Source organism: Phaethon aethereus, assembly GCF_964289735.1.
Source record: "Phaethon aethereus genome assembly, chromosome: 5".
Classification (NCBI taxonomy): domain Eukaryota; kingdom Metazoa; phylum Chordata; class Aves; order Phaethontiformes; family Phaethontidae; genus Phaethon; species Phaethon aethereus.
Window position 1 is genome coordinate 18,877,050 of NC_138579.1, and position 21,081 is coordinate 18,898,130.

The window sequence follows — 21,081 nt, forward strand, 5'->3', positions numbered from 1 at the left end:
TAATAATGGGCTAATTGCCAGCGAGTGGAAAACAGAGAACTACATAAGCAGAGACCCAAGAGAATAATACTAATCTGAAAAAATTTTATCTTTGAAATACTTGATAGTGAGGCTTGCTTTGCATTTGAGGCTTATTCATTACTAGATACTATAGAACAAAACAACCAGAGGGAGCTGAAAGACTTGGTTGTCCTATTCAGAATTGCTTTCAGTTGGATCTGAAAGCTGACAGAAAACTCTTGTTACTAGTGGCGGCTTGGTGCTAAAAGAAGATATGACCAGAAATTGTACTGTGAGTTGAATGGTCTGTAAAACACAAAAAAAAAACCCCAAAAGCAAGAAAAGCTTCCAGTTGTGATACTGCTGATGTTTGGTTTACATTTGTTTTATTTTTGACTGATGTTCTCTGATCTACTTTGAAACTTCTTCCTTAGGGATTTTTTTTTTTCCTCCTGTTTGTGGAGTAAAGAAAGAAGAGAGATGATATTGAAAGCAGTTTTGCTGCTGAGCTGTGCTCTGGGCATCAGCACATTCCCCATGGAAGAACCTGAAGATGGAGGCAAGCACTGGGTGGTGATTGTTGCAGGTTCAAACGGCTGGTACAACTATCGACACCAGGTAAGGGCCACGGGTCCCACCTGCTGATGCTGGTCACACTTGAGAAAACGCCTGCTCTGGGGCTCGCGGGGAAATGATAGCTGCCTAGACTAGTTCAGCCCTTCTGTCATTTGGGCAAGTGCTTCTACTGCTAGACTTCCAGGAGTGTGCGAAGTTTTCAAAACGAATAGCATCAAGATTCACTCAGAGCCTGCTCTTAATTCTTGTTATTCTTACCCCAAGAACTCCCCTCCACTGCTCCTTTTACTATTTAAAATTTTTTTTTTCTTGCAACTTTGTCCAGTCTTTCATCTATTGGAAAGCTGTCTTTAGCAGGAAGAACAGTGTTCTTCCTCTAAGCACGCTTCTGTATCCTGGGAGGCCTGTATCATTTAGGCTAAATATTCTATTACTAGGCTACAGGATCTGACCCAAACATGCCGGTGAACAAATGATGCCTAGAATTAAACCTCATTTTGAGATACATGCATGTTTCTTTCCATTTGTTTTCCCTTTTTCTTTATGAAAAAAGTTCCCTTTCTTCTCTCCAGTTAAAAAATCTGCAAAGGCTGCAAATGCACACTATTTTTTTGTAGGGTGGAGGACATGCAGAGGGGCCTTCTTTTTAAACTGAAGTTTGCTCTCTGAGTTTGACCGCATGGTCTCAGAGTTGTGTTGGCACAACAAGGATGCAGAACACGGGGGTGCAGAGATCAGAGTGAATGGCAGAAAGAGGAGAAAAGGGAACAGGATCTCCTGAGTTTGACATTGCTGTCAAAGCCAGTGTGCTGTGGAATTGTGGTCTGAGTGTGAGTATCAGGATGGACAGGATTAAATCCAAGTGACTTAACTTTGATTAAGTTCAGGACTTATAATCAGCAGTCAGGAGACTACACCAGTTTTTCCCCTTTGGGGAATTCTTGGGCAAGCCCTTAAACAGATTAATCTACACTTAAATGCAGTCTTTGCTCCAAACTTGGAACTACCTCTTGCTTTCCTGGAGAACACAGTCCATTTAATTCTGCTTTATGTATACATTTGTATATTTCTAAATGTTAGGAAAAAAGTTTACTGGACTTGGTTACGTTCAGTTAAGTTGGTTAAGGTGAACTCGAGCAGAGATTGAAACACTAGTGTACAAACCCAGCATTTTAAAAGTTAAACTGTATTAAATGTACTAGCTACATATATCAAGCTGATTTGCTGAACACTGAAACTTTTAAAGTATTTATTATTTTTAATGTAACTGCCTGTAAAATCTAGAGAGGCTTCATCTTCTCTCCTTCTGTTGACTGAGGTAGAAACAAGCCTTCCGTGTGTTGGGCAGGCGGCTTTTATGTTTCTGTTTCTCCTCCCCCTCAGCTCACCATCAGTTTGTGACTTTCAGCGCAGTGATGAGCTTCAGACTGAATGAACCAGACTGACAACCTTGTTGCATCTAAAGAAGAACCTGTTACTGGCAAATGTTAGCTCAACACTTTGACAAACTGGTTTTAGGGATTTTGCCTGCTCCTTGCAGTGGTAGCGATTGCCTGATAACTGTAGTAACTGTAGTTACAGCCTTAATATAAACCATTCCTATTTCAAATTAAATCTGAAAAAAGAGATTTTAAAAGTTGAAATCAGAAAACAATTATAAAAATATTAGTGTTGTAGTTGATCACTGCCTGCCCTGGCGTGTCTAAATATAATTACTGAGTTCTGCTCTGGTTATTGCTATTGCTGTATAACCAGTCTCGCTGGCTCCCCTCCACTCTAGGAGGAATTAATACTGCAACATTCATTCTTTAAAAAAAAAAAATAAATTTTTGAAGCTCATAAGAATTACTTTTCTATAGTTGCCCAAGCATAGAGATTTTTAACCTTTCTGTCAGTGAGCCCTCAGTGGCAAGTATATATGCCAGGTATAATGGAGTTATGAAGAACACAATATGCATGCTTACATATTTGCATCCAACAGTAAGTCTTTTGAACATGCCAGTTTCACAGAAACAAATTGATTTTTGAGTGTGGTCATGCTTTGTGGACAGTTATTAAGAAAAATGAGAATGGGATTCCTTTAAACACCTTCATTTTGAAGATAATGTCAACTAACAATGCAAAATATCTGCAACATCAGATTGTTCTGAATTTCACTCCTAGGAATTTTTGTATTTTAACCTCTACTGCTTGGTTGAGGTACAGTATTAACATTTGGAAAAAAAGAAGGTTAGAATACCACTAATAATCCTATTGAAGTCATAAAGTCAGTGTCATATAATAAAAGAGCCTGTGTGAAGGGTCATTCAGAATGGGGCTGAGCTCCTACTTGCCTGTCTTGGGCAAGATACTGTACCTCTAACTTTTTACGAAAAGAATCAATTCCCAGAAGATGCAGGGCATCAACAGCCTGTGCTATCTTGCCTGCTGGCATTTTGTGGCCAACCTTAAGGGCCTGGCAAAGGGTGAGCACACATGGTGGGAGGGCATACTGTGAGACAGACCCATCAGTTAGTCATGCAAAATCCAGTGTGTGTGTTCCTTGAAGTGAAATCCAGGGAAGGTTGCCTTGTATATCAGAAAATTATGGAAAATTATTTCCAGCAAAACAGGCTGAACCACAGACTTTTAGGAGAGTTATACAGAGGAGGAAAGGTACTACAGACATCTCAGGAGTTAAAACAGATTTTTGGAAACATTATGCAGACTGATCACCGTGTCTTTGCGTGTGTTAGTGCTCCCTACCTTCCAGCAGTGGAAACAAAAGCACTGTAATATTTGCTGAACTCACTTGCAGTGGAACCAGGAATAGGACTTGGACTTCCAGTTCTGTGCTTCATCCATCATGAAAATCATTCCATAGTGAACACATGCAGAAACACATGTTATTTTTCAGCAGAATAATATCTGTATTGTGAGAAAGCAAAGCAGCGCTTCAGGATTGCAGATTTGTGTAATTCTTTGCTTTCCAAGGGAGAAACTGCAGAAGAAGATATGTTGTACTCTTAACTCGCTTTCCTCCTGCCATCACCTTTCTTCCTCAGAACTTCTCTGACCTAGCCTGCGTGCAAGTGAATTTGTAGATGTGAATGTTCCTGTAAGTAGTTAACATGACTTTTTTGTTACTAGACTGGTTGCTATTCCCCACATGCAACTAAGCACTCATCATATCCCTTTGTAATGTGAGACCTCAGCTGACACCTCTCTGGGTTTCAGTTGCTCAGTTCAGCTGTTCAGGGTACAGTTAATACATGATATTGCGTGTTTGTATTACGTTTATACTTTGTGATCCCCAGTTGTTTTGCGTGCTGTCTGCACACAACCCGGTCAAAACATACTCTGTTGCCTTCTGCAGTAGTTACTGGACGGCAGGATGTGTTCGTCTGACTAAGCCCCCATAAAAGGAGGAGAAGAATATTGTACCTTCAAAAATGTCTCAATTTCATACATGAAAATTTGTGGAGAAAAGAGTCCATCACTGTATGCTGTACAGACCCCATGATCAGTAAGTTTGTAAAGACTCTGCAGACCCTGTAAACGCAGAGTTTGCACCTGTAACCTCAAGGAATCTGAAACTGCTTCTAAGACTTGTAATTCAGCTGTCAGTGGTCAGGATCCACTATCAGTGGTGCAAACCTCAAGTGTAGACAAGATAAGGAAAAAAACCCAATGTTTGCACTTATCTATGAGTGCAATTCACACATTGCAGGCACTTGTTTCCTCTGTGATAGCTGAACTGAGACTGTTTCCTAATCAGTGTGATCTAAGTTTGTCTTACACATTTATCTCATCAAGTTCCTAAAATAAATTTTACATGTTTTGAATAGTATACAGCCCGATGCAGTAGGCTTACTGGCACTGCAAAGCTAGCTTGTATGTTGCCTTATGCTTGTGGCTTCTCAGTTCTTTGGTCTTTTTACCCATATCTTAGTGTTTTTGATTAGAGTTGCTTGGGCTGTGGAAGGACTATTGGCATGCTCCCCCCTGTTCCTCGGCAGTTATTCTGACTTCTCTATAGCAGCTTTTTTTATTACCAGACTGGCTGCTATTCCCAAAATGCAACTAAACATGCAATATATGCCAGAAAGTGTACTCCCCCATTCCTTGAGAAGGCAGCTCAGCTTTCTACTATGCAATGATGATATACCTCTGGAAAGCTTAGGGACATACGTGAGCAAATACAGCACTAAATGCTACTGGTAGATTTAGAGAATGAGCCAAGAAACTAGTTCTCCTTAAGAGAAGTAGAATTTTGTATATACTGCCTCTCTTGGGAGGTGATCGTACCAGCTAACTCAAACCTAAATCTGGCTTCACAAACAGATCAGAGACAGACCAATACTTTCTGGATACTCCAAAAGACATAGTCAATGGAAAAGCCTGATGTGAAACACAGTCTTACTAAAGGTGGAGTACATACTTGAGGAGAAAAATAGCTGAAAAGTCTGGCAAAATTAAAATGCTGAAAATAAAAACATTTGAATTTGCATACATGAGTCTGTTTTCAGTTGTTGTGTTTAATCTTATACTTACTGAGTTTCATGGGCCAGGGACTGTATTTATTCAAGGTTTTGGACACTACGAACCAGAGCAATATCTTATTCCAGGACAGTCCTATCTCTCCAGTTTTGCAGGTAACAGTCATTAAGGATGCCTTGGCTACTTGGCTTCAATTAACATTTCCTCACTGTGCTTATAAAATTGTAACTGAAGCTACAGGAAAAACCTTTCCTAAGTTCTTACTACAGTATAGTTTTTGGCTGTTTCGCTGATGTATGTTTAAGCAAGGGAATGAAACATGGCTGGCATTTCAGACATACTGTTCTGCCATGCTTATATATTAGAGTTAATTCTCTTTTAGGCTGTGGCATTTCAGTGTGCCTGTAACAGGAACAGTGCCACTTTGCAATGAAGCTGACAGTTCATTACACGTACGTTTTGGCCATGAACCTAGCAGTCATAAGACCAGAAGTAATCAATTTCACAGAAGTCCAAGCTTTTCCCTTTAGGAACTATTTATGCATGTATGTGTCATAAAATAACTTGATTTTTCCACCCCAGCCCCCCAGGCAGTCTGCTTGAAAGCTGTGTCATTCAAATGCGTAAACAGCTGTTGGGGTGTGCTTTTTTTTTTCCTTTTAGAATTTCCTCCAAATGTACATTTGGGGAAACAAAATGCCCATCCCAGGAAAACCGGGGAATTCCACCTCTGATCCCCATGCTTTCAAAATCTAGAAGTTAATTATTTAAGCAGATTTAAGCATAGCTCTTCCATAGAAATTTGCTGATGTAGCAACAGGTTTAGACTAATGTGGGGATGAAAGGTCTGAACCATGCCATCAACAGTGGCCATTGTGGAGCTGTTGTTTGAGGTCATGCAGTAGCAGCTGCACAGCGACCCCTTCTCCTCTTCTATTCTGCCGTGCAGGGCGGCTGCTACCCACCCCAAATCATGGCCACCAAAGCATGATTTGTGTTTAGTGATGATTTATCCAGTAAATGTGCGTATTATTCATTTCACATACTAAACAACAAGAATAATACCAACAAGAGATCTGAAACAGTATTAGCTGTCTCTTTTAGGTTTACGGGTACAGCTATGCCAGAAATATTTCGGGAAGAAACAAGGCTCAAATAGCAGTATTTGCAAGGCAGTTACACATCAACAGGAAATACTCTAGATTCACATATGCCTCCCTGCTCTAGCAGCAGACTGTTTCTATTCTGGTTTTATAGAGATTTGTGGTTTTTTACATGTACGGGAAGGAACAGGAGGAGCATGTGACCAATATCAAAGGTGGCCAGTCAGGTCAGTTAATTCTAAGCAAAAAACCTCAACCATTTACTCAGAACTGTCCTACTTTAGCCAATGGAGTTTAAGCAGCAAAACATGTTTTTGCTGCTCTAGCCTATGTTGGGGATATCACTATGCTACCAGCAGGTACAGTTCCCTTAGTAAAAGCCTTAAAAGTTTGGGACAATCCCCAAACAGGCATAAATTGAGGGGAATTTATTACATTCATCTGTTTCCCTCCACGCTAAGGAATTTAACCCCTTTAAGTTTACCACCAATGTCTGCTTTACTGTTTACTAAGACAGGACATAGTGAGCAAACAGTCAATGAATTGGTAAGAAGGAGAGAGAAGACAAAAGCAGCTGATAATATGCATTGACAAAGCTTAACTAATTTTGGGTATATTGATATTAATTAAAAACACTTCTGAAGTTACTACTGGCCAGTTGCATGTCTGTGGGAGCACAGACACTTGCTGGTTGAATATGTTGATATTATATCACTATAACATGCCTAAGCATTTCTGTGTGTTGCCAGCCTATAACTGTTTCTGTCAGCATACAGGAAGTGCATTATGTCTTGGGAGTGAGAGGGGATCTATGGTCTATTCATCAATCAGTGTAGATGCCCTGATTCGTGTTTTCTTCTACTTTTGCTTGGGTTGCTTCTGAAAATCAAAACCGTGTGTAGTCAAACTGGCACTCTGCTGTTTCATATTATATGTGAAGCCTTGATAACTCTGTTTAACCTCTACCTTTTGACTTGTTGAGGCAGCAGCTGGTATAATGACATACAAAGAAGCAGAGAACTATAAACAGTGGAGATTGGGATAGGTGAAAGAGAACGTAGGTTGAGCTGCACAGTAGGAAATGGAACTGTTATAGTAAGGACAATTTAACATTCGGGGTTAGTCACGTGAAGAGATTTTGCTGTGGAGAGTTCAATTAGCATTGAGTGTGCTTCACCCTTCCCAGAATCTTGTGCAACTGCCCTCTCTTTTCAGCTTCAGTCACACTTAGAAGACCAAGGGTTATAAAATGACAGGATTTTACAGTGTCCTTTCAGGTAAACCAGTCAAAATCACTAATACTCAGAAGTCATCTAAACTTATGTAGGTCCAGTTAAACCACTTCAGTTTGATTTACAAACTAGCAAATTAGATTAGTTCAACAGAAGTAAGCTTTCAAGCTTGCTTGTTGCCTGCATTTGGAGTGTGCATTTGTTAGATGAGTTTTCTTCCATTAAATCTGCACAGCTTTTCTAGCATGTGGTAGGTTGTAGTTCTAGAGTTTAGGAATGATTGCTTATTTCCCATTAGGTCATTCACAGACTGCAAATCTGAAAGAAAGAGAATTATTTGGGCTGGACTTACTAAGAATTTAGCATTCTGATAGAGGTTTGCATTTACTGTAATATCACTTTGATGAGTATTGTTATTTCTGCGTCACGGCAGGATGGTTCTGTAAAGAAAATCTGCTTATTCATATCCTCTATGAGTCATGAAAAGAGCCTGAATAAAAATTCTGCAATTCTGTTTTCTACTGGAACCTGTTTTCTGCTGAAATCTGAAGTTGCTTCAGTGTTACAAGAAATACATAATTAAAAAGGAAATTTTCCTTAACAAAAATTGTCATCTAGTAAAACAAAATTTAATAAAATCTTTGCAGAGATGAGATTGGTAAACCATAGCTTAAGCTGAGGACAGCCTTCGATGCTTAGACATGCAGGCTTGGTACAGAACTAATTTAAATTGGTGGAAAACCAACTCTTTTCTTCTTCTGCTTGGCACACTTTGGATTTGTCTGTCAGTGCACAAGGTTTTCATTTAGATTTTTTCACAGAATGCAGAACATTGCTGAGAACCTTTTGTTAAATTTCGTAATCTGTACCAAGTCTGAAGTAACTTCTGGTTTTTGTTTAAATAAGAAACGAAAATACGTAAATGAGGGAGAGATTTTAATCATAGTCTCTATTACTAATCCAACTACAAACATTGAGTTTTGGTTTAACCTGTGCATTTCAGCCCTCTAGCAACCCTCAATCTCTTCTATTTGAACACAGTTTCTTTTGGACAACAGCCTGTTCTTAGGCCTGCAAAGCGATTTTTCTTCTGGTCTCAAAGGTAAAATCTCTGTTCAAGCTAGTAGTGAAAATCTGCTTAATTTCAGGCAGACGTGTGCCATGCATACCAGATTGTACACCGAAATGGAATTCCAGATGAACAGATCATTGTCATGATGTATGATGACATCGCTGATAATGACGAGTAAGTGATGAACATAAATTTCTAGTGATGAACATATATATCTATATCATGTTACTACAAACATGCCACAGTCACCAATGTGTTTTGAGTTTGTAGTAGTTTTGTAAGAAAAGCCTTTAAAATCACCTGTGATATGCATAGAGACATTTTATCCATGAACACAATAATTCTCCTTTGAAATGTGCTCATGTGCTTTCTAAGCCTTACTCCATAACTCAGCATCAGTTGTGGCACTGAGAACTGCAGAGCTTCATTGTTATGGGAGTCAGTGGTCTTAACTCCCAAGCGTAACAGTTCACAGCAGATAAATAGTCTAAAATCACAAATATAGGAAAGCGCCATGTATGATTTGCAGGACTTTTTTGAAAGGATATTATCAGATTAATTCCCAGAATGTACATTCAGAAAGAAGTCTGCATCTCCCATTCTTGATGACTGTCTAGAACATACCATTGCTTTCTATATGAAACAGTTCAGTTATACAGCCTCTAATTCTGAGACAACTTCAGCAGAAATCAGCAGACTTCACATGCACAGCAGCACTGGGAGCAAAGAGGAAAGGGGACTAAAGGCAAGACTGAAAGTAGAGAGATGATAGTATAAGAGACCACCTGCCTGCATCTTCAGATTAATTGACATGATCTGAGGCAGGATACTTGAAGATACTCTGAGGGTAAGGACACCTGAGGTGAGCATATGTAACTGACTGAAGTGAAAAGGCCTTTATATTCTGAGATCACTTAATGACACATGGTGCGAGCACCCATACTGTCTCTCAGGCAAGCTGGCCAGTCAGGACAGTTGAAATGGTCATTGTGTGGCACATGGCTAATTCTTCATGTTTATGTTCTGTTCAACTTTCAGAAATCCAACGAAAGGCATTGTCATCAATAGACCTAATGGCACAGACGTGTATGCTGGAGTGCCCAAGGACTATACAAAGGAGGTAGGATGAAACACCATTCCCCAGGGAAGGTTCAGCATTAGCCAATGTTCTGAAGAAATCCTTTCCACCTGTAGCTTACACTCCAAAATACACATAGTATAAAGCCTCCAGCTTATGCACCTGCATGGTTTGGCATGAAGTTTGGTGTTCAAAAGATGAATGTAAGCAATAGATGTTTTGAAGTGAAGCAGTGGTCATAAAAGTAAACCTGTACACTGTTTCTGTGCTGCCACATGAAATAAAAGAAGGGAAAGTCTTGCATTCATAAATGTTGTAACTCAATGTGAAGAACAGCTGTTTAAGGCTAATTGTTTTACTAAATCAGAATAGTAATTCAGTCACTTGGTGATTTCATGATTCGGTATCCAAGTGAGTCATCAGTGGCTAATACATCATATAATGATAGATTGAAAGGGATGGTCAGCTAAACTTGCCATCCATGCATGGATTCTGACTTTCAGAAGCCATCTTTCTAAAGGAAGATTTTGATTTTGGTTTTATGATCAGATTTAACTTTAATCCTCTTCAATCCTTAGGATGTTACTCCTAAGAATTTCCTTGCTGTTCTCAGAGGAGATGCAGAAGCAGTGAAGGGAGTGGGATCAGGAAAAGTATTGAAAAGGTAAGAGAATTTTAATTTTGAAAACAGTTGCATGTGTAGTTGTACATTGACATTGATTTCAACAAAAGAGGAAGGTAAATTAGAGCAATTTGAGAATCTAGCAAGACTATTGATGGCAATTCCAGGTCATCCACATTAGAGATACAACGGTTCTTATTTCTTAAACTATCCAGCACCAGGAAGTAACTGCTGATATTTGACTGGTATAGCGTCCAGTATAGATGAAGGTATAAAAACTCTAGAGGATAGTGTCAACTGTGTTAAGGTATTTGTTATGTAGACTATTGTCTTTTGCAAGAATGGCTGTTCAAAGAGAGTTTTATTAAGGTTTGGAGACCTCTCGAAACCCTCTAGAAAGGCTTTGCTAAGGCTTGGATTAATGTACACAAACAGTTGTATTAGTCACCTGAAGTGGTGAGACTTAGCAGTCAGGGGCAGAGGGGCGGAGGCAACTTAAAGAGCTCATCAGCTGAAAGAATTGCATGTCTAATCCCAGCCTTGGTCTTTGTGGCAGATGTAAGGTTATTGAGACTTTGAATGTAAGGAAATGAAATTATAGTTTATATTTAATGCAAAAAAATCTTTGCGATTGAAAAAGTAGTATAAGCAACTAACCTTGTAATTAATGTATACTAAGTTACACAAATGATTGTAAGTTTGGCAATATACAAACAATAATAAATTGTAGGCTGGCTAAGTAGAATGTGAGATCTACAATTAATGGGTGTAGTTTATAAAGGCTTATATAATTTAGATGATTCAAGAATAAAAGCAATATATTTGAGGGACTAACTAGAAGACCTCTTAGAAAGACACCTGATGTCAGTTAATCATCTGATATCTACAGAGTTTGAAATTTGAATGCATGCCTATTTACTAAGGTGTGTTATATTTCTAACTCAGTACTGCTGGTAGAGTTATATCATGTTACATTTTTCTATATACAATATTTCCTGTAAAACCTTTAAGAACTTAAATTTGACCATTTGGAAGAACTAACCTAGTTAAAGAAAAATTGTGTAAGTGCCTATCTTCATCTGACAATTTAATTTTAGAGACAAAGCAATGAAACAGAAGAGAAGAATCCTGCCCTGGCATTGGGGAGAACAAAAAAAATGAAGGAGCAGGACAGTAGTCAAATAAGCTATTGATCTCAATTGTTTAAACTTCATCCTCAAAAGCTGAGATAGAAAATGAAATATGCAAGGCGTATAGGCAAAAAGTTACTATATAGGCACAGTTACTAGATTGTTCTCTTCTACTAGCTTGAATGAGTCAAGAGGTGACTATAAAGCATTTTTTGTTTAAAAAAAAGTACTTCACAGCACACCTCACCTGAGAAAGCTTGATGTTACAAGTCAAATAAGGGAGTGGCTATGCAGAGGGCCAAAGGCTCTTAGCTACTCAGGAAGACAACTTGAACCCACATATGAAAAGTCTTAGTTATTTACATTTCACTTTGGTTGAATTTTTTGCACGTAGGGTCAAGAGTGGGAGCCAGAAAAATAACACCCAACCCTTCTTTGTTAGGCTCTGTTATGTGAATTTCCAAGTGGCCTGACTTCTGCTATTGGGTGGGACAAGAACTCAATTATCCACTGCCCAAAAGGCTTCTAGATTATCTTACAGCTTGTTCCCAAACCAGCAGGTTATCAGCCAGGCAGAAGGCTGGACAATGTTCTCTTAAGCTGCTGCAGTTGTACCTCCTTGCAGTCAGGAAAGAGCAGATACGGATTTCTGGACCACCGACACAGAGGAAGAGAGGAGGGCTCAGGGACTCCTTCCAGTCTGTTCACATATTTTCTATTTAATTGTCCCTGAATACAGTTTAAAAGCAAAATCCCTTTGCGGGTCTGTCTGTTAGGACAAGACCTTAATATCACCTGAAGTGATATTGTGTTTGGTTTAGAGTGCAATAAAAATCTCCAGGAAACAGCGTGCTACACAGACATTAGGGAATGAAAGCCTGTGAGCATGCAGTGCTCAACCAACTGCAGAGGCATTTAGTGCAAACACCAATCTAGCCAAAGGGCTGAGTTTGTGTATGGATCAGTTCTTCATGGAGGTGTAGGCTGATGCTGATGGAGCTTATGGCCATACAGATCACAGCAAGGTAGTACATAAACATACCCAAGGATCTTATCAAAGAAGTTGTTATGGTTTATCCCTGTGTTATTGGTGCCTCAGTATAACTTAATTAAAAAAGCATTCCTTTTTTACCAGACTGCTACAAATGCCCACAGTATCACAGATTCTTCAGATAGGCTTTAAAAAACAGTTGTGCTCCCACCATACTCAACATACCAGCCCCTGCCTAACCAGCAACCAGTTTACAGTTTGAAACATGAAGTGTAATTGCCAAATTCCACATGCTTGAGAGACTAGCCTATATCCCTGTTTTCATTGCTCTTGCACACACTCATCTCCTCTCATAAGCACTCAAAGTAGTGTGGTTTGGGAGGAAAAAAATATTAGCAAGAGGAAGAGGTGCTCCAGCTGTATTATTTTTTAATCTTGACATGTCTTGGCATTGAGAAGTGGATGGCGTTTGTTGGAGTTGTTAGAAAGAATTTGGTTGCTATTTTTTCATTACAGTGGTCCCAAGGATCATGTGTTTGTTTATTTCACTGACCATGGAGCTCCAGGACTTCTGGCTTTTCCTGATGATGATGTAAGCATTTTGAGGGATTACTTTGTCATAAAAACCATCCTTTTAGTGACATACTAAAATAATAAGTAATAAATGTAAAACACAGAAATATTTGATGCACTGCTGTATTGGGGGGGCAAAGAGTGCAAAAAGGAGCAATATTCTCCTCATCACCCCAGTCTGGATTTTTCCAGTTTGAATCCGAAGCATTCAAGTTGAAATTAAGTTATGTCATTTAGTATTTCATTGGACTTTGGTGGTCCAAGCAGGCTGTTTCACACAAGTAGGACTTGGCTTTCTGGTGCACTATACCTATCATCTGAGAGCTTTACTCATCTTTTCTGGAGTGGTAAATACTAGAACATATCTCGGAAGGGCAAAGCAGTGGATATATTTAAGGGGAAACAGTAAACATATTCACAACAGTTAGTATTTATTCCTATTAAGTGAATTGTATGTCTATTGAATATAAGTGGTTTTAATACAAGCCTTCTTATTTTACAGCTTCACGTGAAGGACTTGAATAAGACTATTTGGTACATGTATCATCACAAAAAATACCGGAAGGTAAACCAGCGTATTAGAAGTTGTGAGATTAAAAGAATGGCTGGCACGAAGAGAAAGATTTGTCTTCATTTTGAGAATTGTTTAAAGCAGGAGGAAGCTGTTGCCATGCAATGAAGCTTGTATTAGAATTTTGCACTTAAAAGGATTGATCCTTTCCAAATTTTCTCTTTCCATTTTTAGTTTACTGTATATTTGCAGTCAGTGTTGAGATAGAGCATACTGCCTTTTGATAAGTCTATATTCTGACCAACGGTGGAGAAACATCTGTAACTACTGCACCCTCATACTGCATACCTGACTTGTTGTTCCTGTGCTTTGTTCACTTCAGACTGCACTGCTACTACAGGAAGTTTGTGTATACCTCATGTTTCTCTTACAGTTACTAATATTGTTTAAGAAACTGTACCTGTTGTCAGAAAATTCTGTACATTTATTACATCACAAGTAGTTTTAAGCAGAAAAACTAGTATTTAGAACATTCTAGTAGCTTGCCTCTTCCAAGCAACTTTCTGTGGTAGTGTCTATTATGGCTGGCTGTATTTAGGAGCACATAAATAGCCATTGGTTCCAGAAATACTACGTTCCACAGTTGCACATTTCTGTGCTTAAAGAGCAACTGTGTATTTGCTTTGTGCATTCGTCAGTAGATCCTTGTGGATTCTACAGATGAATAGCATCTTTTCATTGTGATTGTTTCCCTTTTCCACATAGTTTAGTTCTCAAAAATGAAAAATTGATCTTTTCACTTTTGTGTTTTATTTTGTAGCATTATGGATAGCTTTTGTTTCAGGGATAGCAGTACAGTGCTTTTCAGCTGTAGCTAGTTGGCCTGAAGGACTTTTCTCCATTTCCTCATGGAATTTTGTAAGGTCTCTGATTTATTTTATAGATGGTGTTTTACATTGAAGCATGCGAGTCTGGATCTATGATGAATCATTTGGCTGATAATATCAATGGTGAGCAATCAGGCAACTTACTGAACTTAAATGTCACAACTTGTCACAGGCAGGACCTAAACAGATGCTGCTGGATAGGTTCAAGGCACTTCTATGTACAGCTTTAGCAGGGGACCACAAAAATTAGAGAAAGTAATAACTTCCATTTATGAGAAGTTGCTTTTAAAGAACTAATGGAGTCTTATAAGACTATCAGGGCACTAATGGAGTCTTATAAGACTATCAGGGCTTTCAGTTTCTTGCAAATGAGCAGCTGAAAATTATTTCTTTTCAGGAACTATGTGGTTGCCGTTAACTGGTAGCAGTTAAGTTATACTGACATTTCTCAGCCTCAGCACTGCTAACAGCAGACGTGAAGTTCCTGCCATCAGTTTCACTGAGTAGCAAAGGCACTTGGGAGACATCATTGCCAAGCAATGTTGCTACACTCATTTGCACAATAACCTAGGAAGTAGAACTCAGATTTTTTCAGGGTTTCTAAGCTCTACACTGCAGAGCTGTGAGCTCAGCCTTGATTAAGACTAGGAATCACAGCCTTTTCAAACTCCTGTTCCAAGGCAAGGAGACTGGGTGCTCTGGCTTTCTTGTAGTTTTGAAGCTGTGATTCCAGGGAAGACCAACCACATGCATATCCATGGCTTCCTGGGTCTTTGGCCCTGGAGTACGCTGCCTGGCACCCACCTAGACTTCCTACAGCCCTATCGAGGATGTATAGGAAGTTCACACAGAAGGTTTCATATTGATGATTGTTCAGAATAAGTGCTCAGTGAATCAGCATTTTTCAAAGTTTATTCTATTAGAAATTTCCAGTCTGAGAACTCTGGTTTTACCAGCAGCTCTGCCACAGATTTAAAAAGCTGGAAAATTTACAATGTATGAATTACACTACAAAGCTGTCTTTGTCAGCCTTCCATGGCCAGTTACTTAACCAGAGCTTAACTGGTTACTTAGTAAGCATTTTAAAGAATGCCAAGAGCAGCACTTTACTACAAAGACAAGATTTAAGACTCTTTTTTGGCTTTTGAACCTCAGGTACCCTTTGAGTAGAAACAATAGTGTAGCTATATAAAAGCATGCCTACCACTTTCTCATTTTGAAACTTGGACTTTCCTTCAGTTACACAAGTTGACACAAGTTGACTTTGGCAAAAAGCCGAAATAGCTTTTGTCTTAATACTCATAAAGACATGTTCACAGTATTTCTGTTGCGTTAGAGAGGATTTACTGGGAACACCGTGCTTGGAGCAGATGTTTTAGAGGTTTGTTTTGTGTTTCTCTCAGTGTAGAGTGTTATCCAAGAAAGGCTATAACTGAGAATGTGGTGTTTTCTGGAAGAAAAGATGTTTTAGGGGATTTACTCCAAGTTTGGGAAAAAGTCCTCATTATTGTGATAAAGAAAATGAATGTATAGATAGTTGTCAGTGCACAGTATTCTCAGGTGGTTCTTTGAATAGTAGATTTTTCCCTCAGAAGTGCATATTCTTCTTTAAACACCCCAGACCACACATTTGGCAGCAAGGAAGGAGCTCTTATAACAGCCCTGAGGCTGACTCAACAGAATGATTACCAGGCTTCTTTGCTTCCTGCTATTGAGCAGTAAATTACTGAAAGCCAGAATATTTAGCTGCATGTGATATAGTTGTCTAAGTCCTAAATCATGTGAGATGTTAAAAAAAGAAAAAATTACTTTCTATTTGTTTTACAGTTTATGCAACAACAGCTGCTAATCCCAGAGAGTCATCTTATGCATGTTACTATGATGATGAAAGGCAGACTTATCTTGGGGACTGGTACAGTGTGAATTGGATGGAAGATTCAGATATGGTAAGTTACTTAGATGAGGTTTCTGCATTCCCATGCAAAAAAAAAAAAAAATCACTAGGCTTTTTTAAAACAGCTCCTTTACAGGATTTGTGAAAATATTTGTTTTGTGTGAGACTGAAATCAACAAGTTGAGTTAGTGAAAGTATTTGTCTACTACTCAGAACCATATATACTCTACTCTTTATTTGTTTGGGACACTAAATTTATTTCTGAAACTAACTTTCAGAAATTGTCATCTTTTCTTATTTATAAGATTAGAAACTGCCTAACTTCTAGTTTCAAATTCACATAATCTTGATTTGCTAATCAAAGACCACATCTCCAGATTTGCTAAACAGATTGGTCCAGTCACCAAGTTGTACCTCTGTTTCAGGGATCCTTAAACACTGAACTGTGGCTAACCCATTTGTTAGCATAACGGAAAACAGTATTAAACAAATCCAGGGTTGGTATGCTAGCCCTCTCCCTCTCAGCCCATTTGCTGAGAGGTTAGGAGATCACTAAAAGCAATTTGAGAATATGCTGTCAAATCTTCTTTTCAATTTTTACTTTTATGTCTTTCAAAGGTTGTATAGTTCTTGCTCTATGCTTTCTTCTACATACTGGCAGCTAACACCCTTTCCAGGTTTCCGTGCATTTTTAGAATAGCTGAATTTAAGTATCTGTGACCACATGTGAGTTTCTTCATGCAGGAGGATCTAAGAAAAGAAACACTCCACAAGCAGTTTCAGCTGGTGAAGAAACGCACCAACACCAGCCATGTGATGCAGTATGGAAACAGAGTATGTATCTGAGTGGGCTTCCTGGTCAGATATATCTTAAAACATTTTGTGCCTTAGACTTCCATCCCTTAAAAAAAAAGTCACTGTAAGCCAGCAGGATTGATTTAGAAAAAAACTGTTCATCTCAGAAAACCACTTAGCATTTAAGAGATGCTGGTCCTGATGCTACAGGAAATGCAGCCTTGTATTATGCCTTAATCCAAGGAGTCAGAATACGGGTGTCCTCTGAGCTCTGCCAGTGATTTAACACTTCACTTCAACCAAGTACAAGAAGGTATTTACCACCTCCAGGCATATTATGAATGTTAATGAAATGTTAACAAGTACATTGATCTCTTAAATGGGAAGAGCTAAGAGGTGATATAACATTTATAATAGTCCCATTATTCAACAGATTAAATATTTGTTAAAAAAAGAAGTCAGGTTACTCAACCTGACAGTCTTTTTCCCCACAGTGAGTTTTGGAAATAAAAGTTCCCATATTTTTTGGCAGCCTCGACTTTGTACTAAAAAACCCAATGCATGCACACACACACACACTCAGAACTCTATGATCTTCTTTATTTTCTCTAATAAAGCAAGTCTAGAGAGTTAGGTTTGCACGGCAAAGCAAAGACAGGTTACTCAACCTGACAGTCTTTTTCCCCACAGTGAGTTTTGGAAATAAAAGTTCCCATATTTTTTGGCAGCCTCGACTTTGTACTAAAAAACCCAATGCATGCACACACACACACACTCAGAACTCTATGATCTTCTTTATTTTCTCTAATAAAGCAAGTCTAGAGAGTTAGGTTTGCACGGCAAAGCAAAGACAGGCTACCTACTGGAGGTGACTGACAGTTTCAATTTGTTTACTTTCTAACCTTCAGAGCATCTCCTCCATGAAAGTGATGCAGTTTCAGGGCATGGGGAAGAAAGCTATCCCCATTTCTCTGCCACCTGTAGAACGCTATGACCTGACGCCTAGTCCTGATGTGCCTTTTGCAATCATGAAACGAAAGCTGATGGCTACCAATGACATTTATGAGGCTAAGAAGATTGCTGCAGAGATGAAAACACACCTGGAGGTAAGCTAAAAAGCAAAATTTGAACTACACATCAGGTCAGATTTGTTTCCATCATAAGCCATGGCAGAGGTAACACCCCTGAAGCCAATGGGATTGCTTCCAGGTTTTGCAAATTGCAACAAAATTACTCTTCAGACTGGTAACCTCTGGCTGAAGGTTTACTCTTCCTTTAAAATTCAGGGATCTGTTCCACAAGGCACCTTCAGTAATGGTTATCTAAGCAAGTGTAAGCAAATGCAAAAGTCAGTCTGAGAACTTTTATTGCCAGGAAATTCCTCATCTGCATCCATAGAGATTCGTACTGGGAGAGTTTATTCTTCATTATTAGAGAAACTCTTGTCTCAGTAGAGCTGAAGTCTCCCAAATCGAATAGCTCCTGCAGAATGGTAGTCAGTATTGATGTTGGTGTTTTCTTTCTTCTGGCAGAACACTAGAAGGACAGCGAGTGATTTTGGGTGCCAGGAGTCTGACTTTGTCTCCCTAGTTTTCATTTGTGTGTTAAGAGACAGGTCCAAAAAGCTGTACTAAAAATAAATGGCAAAATTGGCTCCTTAAAGAGCCCAAGAGTTGAGGAAGGTTTAAAAAAAGAGAAATTTCATTCAAAGTCTTAAAATCAGGTTTAGAAAAAGCATGTCTTAAATTCTTGTTGTTTTATGTGCAGGTGAAAGAATTTATCCAAGAATCCATGCGAAAGATAGTCACCTTAGTAACAGGATCAAAAGAACAGACCAGCCAAATTCTGTCAGACAGATTGACCATCAGCAATTATGACTGCTACCAGTCAGCAGTGAACCACTTCAAAGCTCATTGCTTCAACTGGCATTTACCATTGGTAAGTCAAGCATTAGATATAACCTGATAAACATACCGGGAAGACAAGCACAGTAGTCATAAGCATGTCTTCAAATCCAGCTTTTATTGAAAAGCTAGCTTGGGGGCAGTAACACAGCTTAATTTTGGAGGAAGGGTAAGTAAGGTTTTTTGGAAGCAGGAAACCACTTCCACTACACATGTAGATAAGCAAGAAGATTACTAAAAATAACTTCACTAAAGAACAAACCCAAAAATAATCCCTAATTTTTACTAGTTAGTGCTGTCCCTTCATCAACTCCTTACCCAGAAATCCCGATATTCAGTAAGTCATGTTGAATTTCTGCTTGAAGCAAATCTAATGACAATACAGAAACACAAGCACCACCACTGTGAATTCATAATCCTGGTAAATTCAGATTTCTGTATTACAATTGTGTTGCATCGTTCCTTACAATAGCCTACCCACTAGTCCCATGGTTTTGTTGAATTCCTGAGAACCATTTTTTAGTTTAGGGGGTTATTACTGTCTTCTCTTCCTGGGATCCCAGTTGAGGGCCAAACCCTGTTGTGCTAAGCATTGTTTAGACAAGAATAAGAGAGGTCAGTTCCTATTCCAGAAAACCCAGTCCTGATGTCAGGAAAGATAACCTAAGGAGGCAGCGGTGTGTGGTAAGATGAGTCAACGGCAAATTAATTGATTTTAGCAGAAAGCGATAGGATTACCTGGAAGTTAGCCAAGATTTAAGTACTGTATACAAATCAAAAGCAGACACACTCCTTCAGTTAGAGCTTCTGATCAGCTAGGCTATTAGGAGGCCACATTGCTCTGTTAAACTTTTAGTTCTTCTTTAGAGTTTTTTTAGTTTTGCTTAGTGGGGTTTTTTGAATTAAATTGTTTAGATGGGTAAGCCTTGCCTAAGGGGCCAATGTGCAGCAACAGCTGAATTTACCTAATGAAGTTCAAAGAGCAAAGTGCACAGAAAAAAGATACATTTAGCCTAGTACTAGACCATCAAGACTATCAATTAAACACCTTGAATATTAATAGCATCTCTAAATTACTTCCGCAGTTTAGTTTGGATAAACAATACCTGCTCTTCATCACTGAAATTATTAACAATGTTTGTTTATTTTAGTATGAGTATGCACTGAGACAGCTGTATGCCTTGGTCAACGTTTGTGAAGGAGGATACCCCATTGACAGGTAATGAGGTTCCCAGATATACTGTGTAGTTTTATCTGTGGCTCAAAAAGCAGAAGCTAATAGGGAGATGAAGCCTAATGCTAACTTCTCACTTGTTCTGCTCAGTTTACCATTTTGTCACTAAAGTTCACACTCTAAAGTTAGGAATTCTTATTTTGGAAAACATATCATTGTTAGTCCCCTCCCAGTCATAATGATCCATTTCCCCAGAACCCTTTAATTTCCTTCTTGAAGGCCCTCAGGGGAAACTACAGCCAGAGAATCCCACTGTCCCACATAACATAGAATAGCATGACTGGTGCAAGAGTGTTGCCTGGTAACTCCTGTATGATCTTACACTAAAGCAGTGTTGGGAACCACTGTATTTTCTCTGCTGCCCCTTCACCTGCTGGCTCAGAACACCACAGCGCTGCAGGTGCCCTGTGGTGCTAGGGCCCTCATCTGTGAGGGTGTGGCGATGGTCCAGGCTGACCCTTATGGTGGTGTGGTAGGGGGGAAGGGAAGCATGGTATTGAAATTCTGTCTTGAGAGCTTGTGGTAGAGGATGGGATCCTAGCTTGTGAGTCATGCGAGAGGAAGAAAAGGGAGAGAAGAAAGCAGAAGGATGGGGAATGGGAGAGTTGACTGGTAGTTTAGGCAGTGTGCACATGCAACCCAAAAGGTGAAGAACTACTGCCCCTACTCCTGGGGGTATCCCACTGCAGGCAGTTTGGGAAATAGTTTGAGAGCACAGCACCTGAAAAGTTTCTCATCATTATTGTTCTCTGTTGCAGAATATGCCTGGCCATGAATCAAGTGTGCCTTGGGTATTGATGGAAACAACAGCCTCCAATATAACCCTTACTACAAGTGATAACTTTTCATAACTGCAATAATCCAGACTTTATGTGCATGCAACATGAAGAGAGTCAACCACTGTACTGGAACTGTGCTGGGAGCTGAGGCACCTGACCAGGAGCAACACAGCACTTGACAGTGCTCTCCCCTACATCTCCCCTGCTGAGGTGGCAGCCTG

At 39.2% G+C, this 21,081-nt stretch overlaps 1 protein-coding gene across 1 annotated transcript; it reads left to right on the plus strand.

Moving 5' to 3' along the window:
• Positions 1–480: 480 nt before the first annotated feature.
• LGMN (legumain) lies at positions 481–20,879 on the plus strand (the record flags this gene model as incomplete). The annotated part of the gene is made up of 13 exons (XM_081999824.1): positions 481–618; positions 8,539–8,636; positions 9,501–9,582; positions 10,119–10,204; positions 12,800–12,875; positions 13,359–13,421; positions 14,311–14,377; positions 16,082–16,200; positions 16,893–16,982; positions 17,852–18,049; positions 18,711–18,881; positions 19,999–20,066; positions 20,840–20,879. 13 exons carry the CDS (start codon positions 481–483, stop codon positions 20,877–20,879), a joined length of 1,296 nt encoding a protein of 431 aa, XP_081855950.1.
• Between the last annotated feature and the right edge of the window lie 202 nt (positions 20,880–21,081).